A 13,781-nucleotide genomic window follows, 5' to 3' on the forward strand; every position below is an offset into this window, starting at 1 on the left:
TGGGCTGCAGTCTAATGACTGAAACCAGTAAAAAACAAAAGGTGGTGGCGGTGGCAGTGGTATTTATAATACTTTCATAAAAAGTTTCCATTTCTTGATCTTATGAATGTTTGTATTGTTTTTGATGCTTTTGATCTGTTTTTTTTTGTCTGTTTTTGTTTATTTAGGGTGAATTGTCCGACAGCAATAATATATTGGATTGGCTGATGGAGAAGGACAATGTGTTGCCACGTATCAACTCACGGATTTTGTCTGCACCTCTGATGTATTTAGACCTCACTGAGAGTGCTGGTTGGTAGAGTGCTTCCTCTCATTCGTATGATGATAATAATAATAATAATAATAATAATAATAACAATAGTAGTAGTTTCAGATTTTGGTACAAGGCCAGCAAATTTGGGGAAAGGGGAAATTCAGTTACATCAACCCCAGTGCACAACTGGTACTTATTTATTCAACCTCTGAAAGGATGAAAGGCAAAGTTGACCTCGGCTGAATCTGAACTCAGAACATAAAGAGCTGGAACTAATGATGTGCATTTTGCCCAGTGTGCTACCAACTCTGTCATCTTGTCTTCTTAGTAGTAGTAGTAGTAGTAGTTGTTTTTTTCTTTTTTCGCCACAAGGGCAGTAGTTTTGGGAGAGGGGATGAGTTGGTTACATCGACCCCCATTGTTCAACTGGTAATTATTTTACTGAACCCGAAAGAGTGAAAGACAAAATTGACCTTGGCAGAATTTGGACTCAGAACACAGCAACAGGCGAAATACCACTAAGTATTTCATCCAGCATGCTAACGATTCAGCCAGCTCACCACCTTAATAATGATAATAATAATCTTTTCTACTCTAGGCATGAGGCCAGAAATTTTGGGGGAGGAGGCCAGTTGATTAGATTGACCCCAGTATGCAACTGGCACTTGATTTATCAACCCCAAAAGAATGAAAGGCAAAGTTGACCTTGGGAGAATTTGAACTCAGAATGTAAAGACAGACAAAATACCGCTAAGCATTTTGCCTCGTGTGCTAATTTTTCTGCCAGCTTGCTGCCTTAATATTGAGGATGATGATAATATAATAATATTGCCTGATGCAGTACCAGACAGCGTCTCTCATGCTCCTGATCTTAACTGATTGGAAGTGTTTCATGTACATTGTTTTGTCTTGGTATAAAAGATGGGAGATATATATATATATATATATATATATATATATATATATCTAATGAAGCTCATTACCTAATTGTACTCTTGTCATATAATCTTTTACTATGCTTGTCTTACTTTAACTAATCCTTTTTCTGAGCATGTGTATATTGAGTTCTAACACGACTATTAACTGCTGTGCCTAAGCAATATATATATATATTCCATATTTGCTCAAATATATGTGTAGCTCTGTTAGTGTATGTGGTGTGTGTGTGTCTATATATGTATATATATAATATATATATATACACACACACACACACACACACTAACAGAGCTATACATATATTTGAGCAAAATATGGAATCTTATGAATCATTGGTGGTCTGCAGCAGCAGCAATTAGTCCAAAGAGGTCACTAAGTCTAGCTGCTTTGTAATACATACTAACAGTACTCCACATATACTGATTACTTTATACCAATACTCTGTAAAAAAAAAACTCTCCTAAATTGGTTTCCTATTACCAATTCCATTTAGAATAATTTTTGTTTCTCAAAGTATTTTACGATTAATTTTTTTTTTTTTCATTTAATTTTCATTTTTTCCTTCTTTAATTCAAAGCCAAGGATGTTTTCCATGATGCTGATCTTTTTGGTGCCTTGTCTAACAAAGAAATGTCTTCGCAAATGGCAAAGAACATCTTCTATATGTCCAGGAAAGGTAAATTATCTTCATATATATATATATATATATATAACTTATAAACAAGGGCAAAAAAAAAAATTATTTCTATGCCAATATGCTGATAACAGACTTTAAATCGTCAATTTCCACATTTCAGTATACATTCACGATAAATAGACTTTTCTTTTCTTTTTCTTTTGCCCTTGTTTATAAAATTTTAACCTTTAAAGGTATTTTAATATGCTGTCACTTTTGATGAAATTTTTTCTGAAAATGATATTATCCTATATTAGTAGTGTATATATATATATATATATATATATATATATATACATATATGTTAAAGCATTGCTCTTGTTTCTTGTACACATTATGCTAAATGTTGTCAATTTGATTTCTGAACTGAGAAACTTTCAGTGATATTACTTTCCTCATTACCACAAAGAAACTGCTGTGGGGGACAGCAATTGTTTCTCGGAGTAGAAAAGCTGTTTAGATCAAATGGAAATTGTAGTTGTGACCCCCATGCCAATGGCACGTAAAAAGCACTATCCAAATGTGGCCGATGCCAGTGCCGCCTTGACTGGGTTCCGTACTGGTGACACTTAAAAAACACCATCCTATTGTGGTCGATGCCAATTCCTCTGACACCTGTGCTGGCGGCACGTAAAAAGCACCCACTACACTCTCAGAGTGGTTGGTATTAGGTAGGGCATCCAGGTATAGAAATACTGCCAGATCAAATTGGGGCCTGGTACAGCTTCCTGGTTTCCCAGACACCAGTCAAACCGTCCAACACATGTCAGCATGGAAAACGGAGTTAAATGATGATGATGATATATATATATATATATATATACAAGCGAAAAATGTGTGGTGTTGTGTGTGTGTGTAGATGCACACATATCTGCTGCTCTTTCCTTCCTTCTCTCTTTCTTTTCTTTCTTTTCTCTGTGTCCTTCCTTTCTTTCTCTTCCTTCTCTTTCTGCGAGATTTAGCTACTATTTCTGGCAGGTCAAACAGCTAAATAGAGGCTATTTTCTATATTGTTTATTCATTTAATCTGTTGAAAACATACCTTCATCTCCACTCCACTGCCATTGACAACATCACCACCAGCACCATTACCCACCATCCGAGCATCATCAATGCCACCAGAACCACTATCAACAGCATCTCGAGTTAGAGTAGCACTCCGAACCCCACCAGCGCCACTACCAAAAGCACCTCCAACACCACTATCAACAGTACTTCCAGTCCCACCACCACCATCTCTGCCAGCACCAAAACCATCATCATAACCACCACTTCTACCATCACCATCACCAACAGCAGCAAAACCACCACCATCACTACCTCCACCTACCAGTATCACTATTAGCACCCAGCCACATCAGTGCCAGCATTATCATCATCACTAACACAATTAGGTCCTCCACCGCCATCATTAATACCAAATAACGAGTATTTTAGTTTTTAACTTTGCGTTATTTTTTTTCGCTACAGATGAATCCGTCAATCTTCGCCCTATATCAATATGGATTGTCACAGATTTGGAAACGGTTAAAGGGAGACAACTTGTTTTTACGGCAATTAAAACTCTGGTATGTATGAAATTTCCACTGAAGTCAACGTTTTACCATTCCTTTTCTTTCCCTTTAACAATAAAAAACAGTTACAAAATTCCTTTTTCAATATTTTCTGTGTATTTTAAGGCTGCGTTTGTTTTATTTTTTGCTCCTGAGTTCTGCTTTTTTTTTAATACCATTTGGGTGTTAGATTTAATCTAACATTTAGTGTAATATCACCACCTGACCCTTTGAATGTCCACTTTGATGACAGCATTTTGGCCAGGTTCCCAATCTGAGGATACTTTTGTCATTCCCTTTTACCAGTCTTGGAGATCTCACGAAAAGTTTTTGGCACTGTCTTCCTATCCGAATAAAAAGAAAAAAAGATAACAAAATCACAAAGATGCTTAGCTTTTAATTATTCTCATCGTTTGTTCGTTTAACGTCCGCTTTCCATGCTAGCATGGGTTGGACGATTTGACTGAGGTCTGGCAAACCAGATGGCTGCACCAAGCTCCAATCTGATCTAGTGGAGTTTCTACTGCTGGAAACCCTTCCTAACGCCAACTACTCTGAGAGTGTAGTGGGTGCTTTTACATGCCATCGGCATGAGGGCCAGTCAGGCGGTACTGGCAATGGCCACGCTCAAATGGTGCTTTTTATGTGCCACCTGCACAGGAGCCAGTCCAGTGGCACTGGCAACCACCTCGCTTGAATGTTTTTTCACATGCCACCAACACAAGTGCCAGTAAAACAATTAGCAGTTGGCAGTTACTGATATGATATAAAAGTCTACTCCTTCAATGGGTACCCTCCACAATTAGAGATCAGCACTTCTTCATGCAGCTGTCCTCATCCATATACATCGCATGACCAAATCAGCGTAGTCTTCTCTCTTGCACACATTTGATGCCTCTTATACCCAGCTTTCCTCTTAAATCATTTCCACTCTGCCATGCATGCACACTGACATAAAAGGCGGTGAGCTGGCAGAATTATTAGCACACTGGGCGAAATGCTTAGCAGTATTTTGTCTGCCGTCACATTCTGAGTTCAGATTCCGCCGAGGTCAACTTTGCCTTTCATCCTTTCGGGGTCGATAAATTAAGTACCAGTTACGCACTGGGGTCAATGTAATTGACTTAATCCGTTTGTCTGTCCTTGTTTGTCCCCTCTATGTTTAGCCCCTTGTGGGTAATAAAGAAATAATATTTATTAGCACACTGGGCAAAATGCTTTGCAGTATTTCTTCTGCCGTTACGTTCTGAGTTCAAATTCTGCCGAGGTCAACTTTGCCTTTCATCCTTTCAGAGTCAATAAATTAAGTACCAGTTATGCACTGCGGTCAATATAATCAACTTAATCCCTTTGTATGTCCTTGTTTCTCCCCTCTATGTTTAGCCCCTTGTGGGCAATAATGAAATAAGAACATGCTAGCTTCATTTCTTTCAAACCTTTGCATGTCCACCTGGGAAGATTTTCTTGAGGGGACCAAAATCTCAGTCTTTGCAATACTGAGTTGCAACACTCATCATTAAAACCCATTTGATTTTATAAGGTTTGACAAAATGTTAGTTTTTATCTTCCATTCTTAATAATATCTTTTGTGTGTTTTCCACAATATCCTTACCAATTTGGTATTTTCTGTGCTTTTTTTCAGAGATTTTCTAGTAGCTTGAGGGTTGGAATAGTTTTTAATCCCAGTGATTCCAAAGCAAAAAATGCCATGAACAAAGCCATTCATGTTGCTTTGACGACACTGAGTGGAAACATGCTCCGGAATTTTGTCACGAAACTTGTCAAAGAAGAAAACATAAATGAACTGAATGATGGGACCAAAACCTTAAGGGATCTTGAAGTTAGCGTGAGTATTGTTTGGTATTATACTTTAACGATGATGTTCATCTGGAGCAGTGTCGATGATCAAGACAATAAGGCATGACAGCCACCCCTCCACTCTTTCGAAGAGAGATCTAATTGTCATTGGTTCTGTTTGTTTGTAGGGTATGGATATTGACCAGTATATGGCTACACTGGAGAGACAAGACGACACCTTTCTCAAAGTCAATCACATGTTTGTCGAAAGAGTTCTGTCTCTACCGCCTGGATCACATGCAATTATAGGAAACGGAAAGGTAGAGTAAATATTAAATATTTCCTTTTTTTTGTTTGTTTACTGACTCACTTCAGTACTTGAAGTTTTGTACTGAGGGCAGTTGGGCAGTTTCATTGTTGATTAACCCTAGATCAATCTTGATTGTGTAGACATGATTTTCAGACATTCCAACGTTAGTCCTCTATCTTTTGTCATTATCGTCATTTAACATCTGGTTTCCATGCTGGCATGATTCGGCCAGTTTAACAGGATCTTGTGAGTCAAAGAATTACATTATGCTCTAATGTTTATTTTCTACAGTGCACGGTCCTCCTTAACACCAACCACAATGTGCACTGGTTCAGTCCCACTGCATGGCACCTTGGGCAAATGTCTTCTTCTATAGCCTCAAGGCGACCAAAGCCTTGTGAGTGGATTTGGTAGATGGAAACTGACAGAAGACTGTCATATACATATATGTGTAGGGCATGGCTGTGTGGTTAGGGAGCTTGCTTCCTAGCTACATGGTTTCGGGTTCAGTCCCACTGCGTGGCACTTTGGGTAGGTGTCTTCCACCATAGCCCCGAGCCGACCAGAGCTTTGTGATTGAATTTGGTAGGTGGAAGTTACTGCCGTGTGTGTATGTGTGCGTGTAGGTGCTTGTGCCTCTCCGAAACAGAGAGAGGGAATAACCATCTCATTTATAGTTCAATGTAGCCTCCTTTATTTAACCTTTTAACATTCAGATCATTCCTTCAGATGTGCTACTTGCTTATTCACACTGCTTTGAGTTAATGGTAGATTTGAGATTTCAATGATGTGATTGCTTATATTTAGAATGACATTGTAGGTTAAGTATGATAAGCCAGATCTGGCCAGTTTTTAATGTAAAACAGGTAGAATATTTGGACAGGCAAAGCCAGTTTAAATGCTAAAGGGTTAAGTAATAATGTGTACGGGAAACTTAGCTGCTATTTCTTGCAGATCAAGAAACCTAGAGCTTCTCTCAACAGTTTCATTGTTAAAAAAAAAGCTGTGGCTAAAATAGGGAAGTTTGTTTTTAGTTCAGTCCATTTGTGTATGCTTGTGAAAAAAGAAAGTGTTCAGATTCCTTATTTAGTGAGGTTTTTTTTTTCTTTTTTGCTGTTTTGCTTACCAGGTTATTGGTCCACTAAAAGACGATGAGGTGTTCATACAGGAGGATTTCTCATTGTTTGAGAAACATCTGATGCAAACAAGTGCAAAGAAGATCCAAGCTCATGTTGAATCTGCTAATGCTAATAGCGACAAGTAAGTTTTATTATTGACTAGCAGTATCGCCCGGCATTGCTCGGGTTTGTAAGGGAAATAACTATATAAGCATTTTTAGAGATGTAACGTATAATAGCCATCTCAATATGGCTAACCACAAAGGTGGGTGGTGTTACTGTAGCTTTTTACGTTCTGAGATTTAATAATAAATTTTTAGAGAGTTACTTCCCTTATATATGCCAAAAATGCATTAAAAAATGGGAAAAATTGATGGTAAATTTTTTTTTAAATCGTAGACTCATCGAAGACGTGTACTAATACCCAGAAGGGCTCGATATGAATCACGACTATAAGATACCCGGTTTTGGTTAAACTGCACCGCAAAATGTGGGAGTCTAAATCGTAGGAGACAGACAGCACACAACCTCTCTTTTATATATAAAGATATATTTATTTTTCTATAACAGATTCGCCGAGGTGTGGCAGGGCCTGGACCTTGTGCTGAATCATATTACACTACAGAAGCCCAAATATTAGGTTGCACAGCACTTACAAAACCCAGAAGAATGGGTCACATAATGATACAGGACCCAGAATAGGTGTTGCTCTATACTAATGTACCCAGAAGAACTGGTCTTACACATTGGTAAAGTACCCAGAAAAATAGATCTTACTCTATAGATCTTACTCCAGTGGTTCCCAAAGTGGGCAGTATTAACCCCTTGGGGGCAGTGGAAAGTTCCATTGGTGTATTGAAGAAAATTGGGTGATAGTGGGGTAGCGATTCATTTAAAAATTGGGATGATAATGGAGGTAGCGATTCATCTAAAAATTGGAACGGTAATGGGGTAGCAATTCATGTAAAAATTAGGATAATAATGGGGTGGCAATTCATGTAAAAATTGGGACAATAGTGGGGTGGTGATTCATGTAAAAACAACAAAATAATGGGTTCATTAAGTTATATTTGTGAAATACAGCTGCTTTGAATTTGCTTCAGAAAGGGGTCTACGTTTGTAGTGGTTGATTGAGGTAGTGGGGGCAGGATGGGGGGGGGCTAAGAATGTGGCCTGAGTGTTAGGGGGGTGACAGCCCAAAAAAGTTTGGGAACCACTGCTCTATACTAAAGTGCCCTGAAGAATACGTCTTACTCTATAATAAAGTACCCAGAAAAATAGGTCTTACTCTGTGCTAAAGTACCCAGGTGAATATGTTTTACTCTATACTAAAGTACTCAGAAGGACTGGTCACACAGCACTAAAGAACCTAGCAGGGTTAGTGCAACACTACAGAAAATAACAACACCAGCTAGGTAACAGTAGGCGCAATGCCCCTATTAGCATGGCCTTCATTAATAAGAACCTGCTACGAATAGTTTGCTTCATAAATAAAGGTATTTACTGTATTTACTCATGTATTATCCCCCCTAATTTAGTGCTAAATCTTGGTACAAAGCTTTTTGTGGCTGTGTGGTAAGAAGCTTGCTTCCCAACCTCATGGCTTCAGGTTCAGTTCCACTGTGTGGCACCTAGGGTAAATGTTTTCTACTATAGCCTTGGCCTGGCCAAAACCTTGTAAGGGGATTTGGTAGACAGAAGTTGAGAGAAACGTGTCATATATATATCAATGCTTGATGACTTACGTTGGTTTGTTTACATCCCCTATAACTTAACGGTTCAGCAGAGGAGACGAATAGAATAAGTGCTAGGCTTTAAAAGGAAAAAGTTCTGGTGTTGTTTTGTTCGACTACAGCCTTATCAAGGCAGTGCCACAGCATGGCCACAATCACACAACTGAAACAAACAAGCAAGCTATCTCACTCCAGTTTTACAGTTAAAATGTAGTATAGGTGCAGGAGTGGCTGTGTGATAAGCAGCTTGCTTACCAACCACATGGTTCCGGGTTCAGTCCCACTGCATGGCACCTTGGGCAAGTGTCTTCTACTATAGCCACGGGCTGACCAAAGCTTTGTGAGTGGATTTGGTAGACAGAAACTGAAAGAAGCCTGTTGTATATATGTGTGTGTCTGTGTTTGTCCCCCCAACATCACTTGACAACCGATGCTGGTGTGTTTACGTCCCTGTAACTTAGCTGTTCAGCAAAGGAGACCGATAGAATAAGTACTAGGTCTACAAAGAATAAGTCCTGGAGTCGATTTGCTCGACTAAAGGCGGTGCTCCAGCATAGCCGCAGTCAAATGACTGAAACAAGTAAAAGTGTAAAAAAGAGAGTAAAGAGTATAAAAAAATGCACTTAGACACGAGTAATTGCACACATGCATACACTCACATATTTCTGATTTTGTTGTCCCTCTTAATAGTATTTCTTTGCATGTCTTGTTGTCTTTCAGGGCTAGTGACCTCGTGATGAAGATCGCCTCCTTACTGTCCGCAAAAACACTAAGTGAAAGCCGTAAAGACATCAACTATCATACTGATGGTCACAGGTAAATAGAAAAAAATAAAAATAAAGAAAAAGCTATTTATGTATCATATTTAATGCATACACTCTTGACAGGCCAGTTAACTGTAGTACTTGTCCTGAGATAACATCCCTCTTGGATGTTCGTAAAGGTCAGAGGAAAACGAAAATCCATCCCAGTAGCAGAGAACGCCAGATGCATTTTGGCCTTTTTGGACCTTTTCCAACTACATTCTCAGACAAGAATTCACTGCCTCTGGTATTGTAAAAAGTAACTGAAACATTCACAGATGTTGCCTGTAGTCATCCAGCTGAATAAATTTCCAATATACACAAGGGAGGCAATATACTGAATTAATAGAGGGCAGCGAGCTGGCTGAATCATAGCTCCAATCTGATCTGGCAAGGTTACTACAACTGGATGCCCTTCCCACCGACACAGGAGCCAGTCAGGCAGCACTGGCAACCACATTCAAATGGTGCTTTTTACATGCCACCGGCACAGGAGCCAGTCATGGGGCACTGACATTGACCATTTTCAGACGATGCTTTTTACATGCCACCAGCACAGGGAGCTAGTCAGGTGGCACTAGCATCAACCCTCGCTTAAATTGTGCTTATTATGTGCCACCAACACGGGTGCCAGTTAGGCGGCACTGGTATCAGCCACAACTATAATTTCTATTTTGTTTTCGATTTTATTTGACCCAGGTCTTCTCAAGCACAGCGTATCGCTTGAGAAGACCTTCACTATAGCAGTATTTGTTACCTATTGTTATCACACTTTCTTGCAATTCTCCATTAGAGGCAGCATCTGTGTGTCTTTCCTCCTACAAGTCTCATGTTACAATGTTATTCCACCTCACTGTTACTATGTCTCTCTCTCTCTCTCTCTCTCTCTCTCTGCCATCCACACACACTTCCTCTTTCACCGTTCTTCATTTTGTGGCTCTGATCACACTCATCTCTCATTTTCTCCGAAATATATTCCCTGCAGCGTCATCAAAATACCTGCTGACCCGAATGCACCCTCATTTGAAGTTGAAGTCATCATGGACCCTGTATCAAGAGAGGCTCAGAAGCTTATTCCTATTTTAATTGTAAGTAACTGATTTAACTCTATGACCCCCACAATAACATTTTTTCCCCTTTCCTGTACATGTCTGTCGGGCAACCACAGATTTAGATTCTAGTTTTTTTTTTGCGATCACACAACTGGAATGCTCAGAACAGAATAATAGAATCAGACGCTAGATTCATTTATAACAGAATTAAAGAATTCCAATTTCACACTTCCCATGTCACCACTTCCGCTTGTTATTTATTCCAACATCAAACGAGATTAAACAAACCTACTTTCACCTTGCAAAGTTCTTTAAGTTTTTGTTTGTTTATTCACAAATGATTTGATCTTAAGGAAGGGCCTGGGTCTAAGACCCTTACAGGCCGTTGGAGATCAATGAGATTGGTGGGTTTAACACTGGTTCATCTCCTCTTATCTCCACCTGCAATAGAATTCTTTTACTTGTTTCAGTCATTTGACTAGAGCCATGCTGGAGCACTGTCTTTAGTCGAGTAAATCGACCCCTAGGACTTATTCTTTGTAAGCCTAGTACTTATTCTATCAGTCTCTTTTGCTGAACCGCTAAGTTACGGGGACATAAATGCACCAGCATCGGTTATCAAGTGAAGTTGGGGTACAAACACATTCCTAGCACTCTCATCCCATCTACCCATCACAAGCATAGACTTCTTTCTGAAGCAAATTCAAAGCAACTGTATTTCACAAATAAAACTTAACCTAATGGACCCTTCATTTTGATATTTTTACATGAATCGCCACCCCATTATCAACCTACTTTATTTCAATGTCCGTTATTAACTTGCTGTTATTAGAGTAATTTTTGATTCTTCAAACTGTTGTTTCAAGACTTTATTCTTTCCGATTTCTAGACCCTTCAAAGTGTTGCCAACATGAATATCAAGATTTATATGAACTGCAAAGACAAGCTGTCAGAACTGCCCCTTACAAAGTAAGTGCCTTTAGGTGTTTTTTTTATATTCTGTCTCAAGGTAAATATTGTAGTTAATGGCATAGAAGATGAACAGGCATATTAGGTGTATCCCAAATTCAACTGAGAAAAAATATTTTAGTGCATTACAGCATGTAATAGAGGCCCAATTTCACATAGAGGACCCAGGGCGCTTTATTTATTCTTTTACTTGTTTCAGTCACTTGACTGCGGCCATGCTTGGGCACTGCCTTTACTCGAATGAATCAACCCCAGGATTTATTCTTCGTAAGCCTAGTGCTTATTCTATTGGTCTCTTTTGCTGAACCGCTAAGTTATGGGTGACATAAACACACCAACATTGGTTGTCAAGCGATGGTGGTGGGGCAAACACAGAAATACAAACATATATTCTTTGTTCCTTCTCGAGCCATGCCTGGCTCATAAGGGCTGGTTTCCTGCTTTCCTTGGCACACAGGTTGCCTACTTGGATGGAACACTGGTCCGTCGCAGGTGAGCTGCAAGATGCAGGAGGAAAGAGTGAGAGAAAGTTGTGGCGAAAGAGTCAGCAGAAGTTCACCATTACCTTCTGTTGGAGCCGCGTAGAGCTTAGGTGTTTTGCTCATAAACACACACATTGCCCGGTCTGAGATTCGAACATGCGATCCCTGACCGCGAGTCCGCTACTCTAATCACTAGGCCATGTGCCTCCACACAAACATATATATATATACTTACATATACGACAGGCTTCTTTCAGTTTCCATCTACCAAATCCACTCACAAGGCTTTGGTCGGCCCGAAACTGTAGTAGAAGACATTTTCCCAGGGTGCCATGCAGTGGGACTGAACCACGTGGTTGGGAAGCAAGCGTCTTACCATGTAGTCAAGACTGCACCTATTTATTATTTTTTTTGTGACATCATCATCATCATCATCATGTCTATAAAAAAAAGAACTAAAAGAAAAATTGTGCATCTTATATGCCATGAAATATGGTAAATGTTATGACGTTAGCAGCAAAACATTGGTTTCACTGTACTTTCCAATGTACAGTGGCAAAGGATTTGTTTAGTAAACCTGCAAGATGGTTTGCCCATATTGGAGGTTAGGGCTGGTTTCCTGGTTTCTCTGGTTTACATATTTCTCCCTGGATGGGACGCTAGCTCATTGCAGAGTTGCTCCTTTTTACGAGCTGAGTGGTCTTGGAGCAATATAAAATGCAGTGTTTTGATCAAAAACGCAACAGATGGACATTGGTACTTATTTTTTAAGTCTTGCAGGTGGCACGTAGAAAACACCAACTGATCGTGGCCACTGCCAGCCTCCCCTGGCACCTATGCCGGTGGCACATAAAAAGCACCCACTACGCTCATGGAGTGGTTGGCGTTATGAAGGGCATCCAGCTGTAGAAACACTGCCAGATCAGACTGGAACCTAGTGCAGCCTCCTGGCTTCCCAGACCCTGGTCAAACCATCCAACCCATGCTAGCATGGAAAGCGGACGTTAAACGATGATGATGGTACTTTTTCTCTTGGTCACTTTTGCCAAACTGCTAAGTTATAGGGATGTAAACAAGCCAACACCTGTTGTCAGTTGCTATGGGGAGGGCAGAAAGACATGCACAAACATACACATAAGTGTGTTGGATGGCTTCTACACAGTTTTCCATCTACCAGATTCACTCATAAAGCATTGGTCGTCCCAGGGCTATAACAGAAGTCATTCGCTTGAGGTGACACAGAGTGGGACTGAACCTGAAGTCTCATAGTTGCAAAGCAAGCTTCTTAACCACACAGCCATGGGGAAAACTTTTATTATATACTAGCAGTATCGCCCGGCGTTGCTCGGGTTTGTTTCGACCCTTTAGAATTCGAATTTTTGTAAAATAAAAATTTTGCATTATGTAGCTTGTTATTCTCTTTAAATGAACATTTTTCTGGTTGAAATACACCGAAAAATGGCGACATAGCAGTCAAAAATCGTAAAAATAGGGATTTTCATAGGAAAAAAAGCACCTTTTTGATGTAAATAATTTTTGGTGTTAATATGGTCCGATTTGAATTTTTTGTTCTACAGAAGGAAGAGCAAGCCTTCTTCTATCATACTCTCAATTTTGGTCAACTTGCGCCACAGGGTCTCGGAGGAGATAGTGTTAGTTGAAGGCTACCAAACCTGCCGTACAAAGACAACTTCAGCTTTGTCTATATAGAGATTTCCATTTTCAACATAATTTGTCTTTTATTCATGGAAGATAATAAAATTGTAATTAATTGTCAATCATTTAGCTAAACTGGAAACATTTGATTTTGTTCCAATCCAGCTTCTACCGCTATGTACTGGATCCTGAATTGAAGTTCAGTGTTGATGGAAATGCCATCTCTGTTCCTTATGCTAAATTTGAAAGCTTACCCCAAAAGTCGTTGCTCACCCTCAACATGCACCCGCCAGAGAGCTGGTTGGTAGAAGCAGTGAAATCACCCTACGACTTGGATAACATCATGTTAGAAGAGGTACGTAGTCATATGTTACACATCTCTATCTGTCTGTTTATCTCTCTTTCTCCATCCTTTTTCCTTTCTCTCTCTCTCCATCCCT

The 13,781-nt window shown here is 39.6% G+C and overlaps 1 protein-coding gene across 1 annotated transcript in view; it reads left to right on the forward strand.

Moving 5' to 3' along the window:
• Nucleotides 1-13,781, forward strand: part of LOC115215729 (UDP-glucose:glycoprotein glucosyltransferase 1-like) — a 204,643-nt gene that overhangs the window by 36,007 nt on the left and 154,855 nt on the right. Inside the window, 10 exon segments of the mRNA XM_029785021.2 lie at nucleotides 168-291; nucleotides 1,770-1,868; nucleotides 3,339-3,436; nucleotides 5,064-5,267; nucleotides 5,407-5,538; nucleotides 6,658-6,788; nucleotides 9,100-9,195; nucleotides 10,168-10,270; nucleotides 11,124-11,203; nucleotides 13,507-13,696. Coding sequence (XP_029640881.2) covers nucleotides 168-291; nucleotides 1,770-1,868; nucleotides 3,339-3,436; nucleotides 5,064-5,267; nucleotides 5,407-5,538; nucleotides 6,658-6,788; nucleotides 9,100-9,195; nucleotides 10,168-10,270; nucleotides 11,124-11,203; nucleotides 13,507-13,696 — 1,257 coding nt within the window.

The sequence above is a fragment of the Octopus sinensis genome, linkage group LG9 (genome assembly GCF_006345805.1).
Source record: "Octopus sinensis linkage group LG9, ASM634580v1, whole genome shotgun sequence".
Lineage (NCBI taxonomy): Eukaryota > Metazoa > Mollusca > Cephalopoda > Octopoda > Octopodidae > Octopus > Octopus sinensis.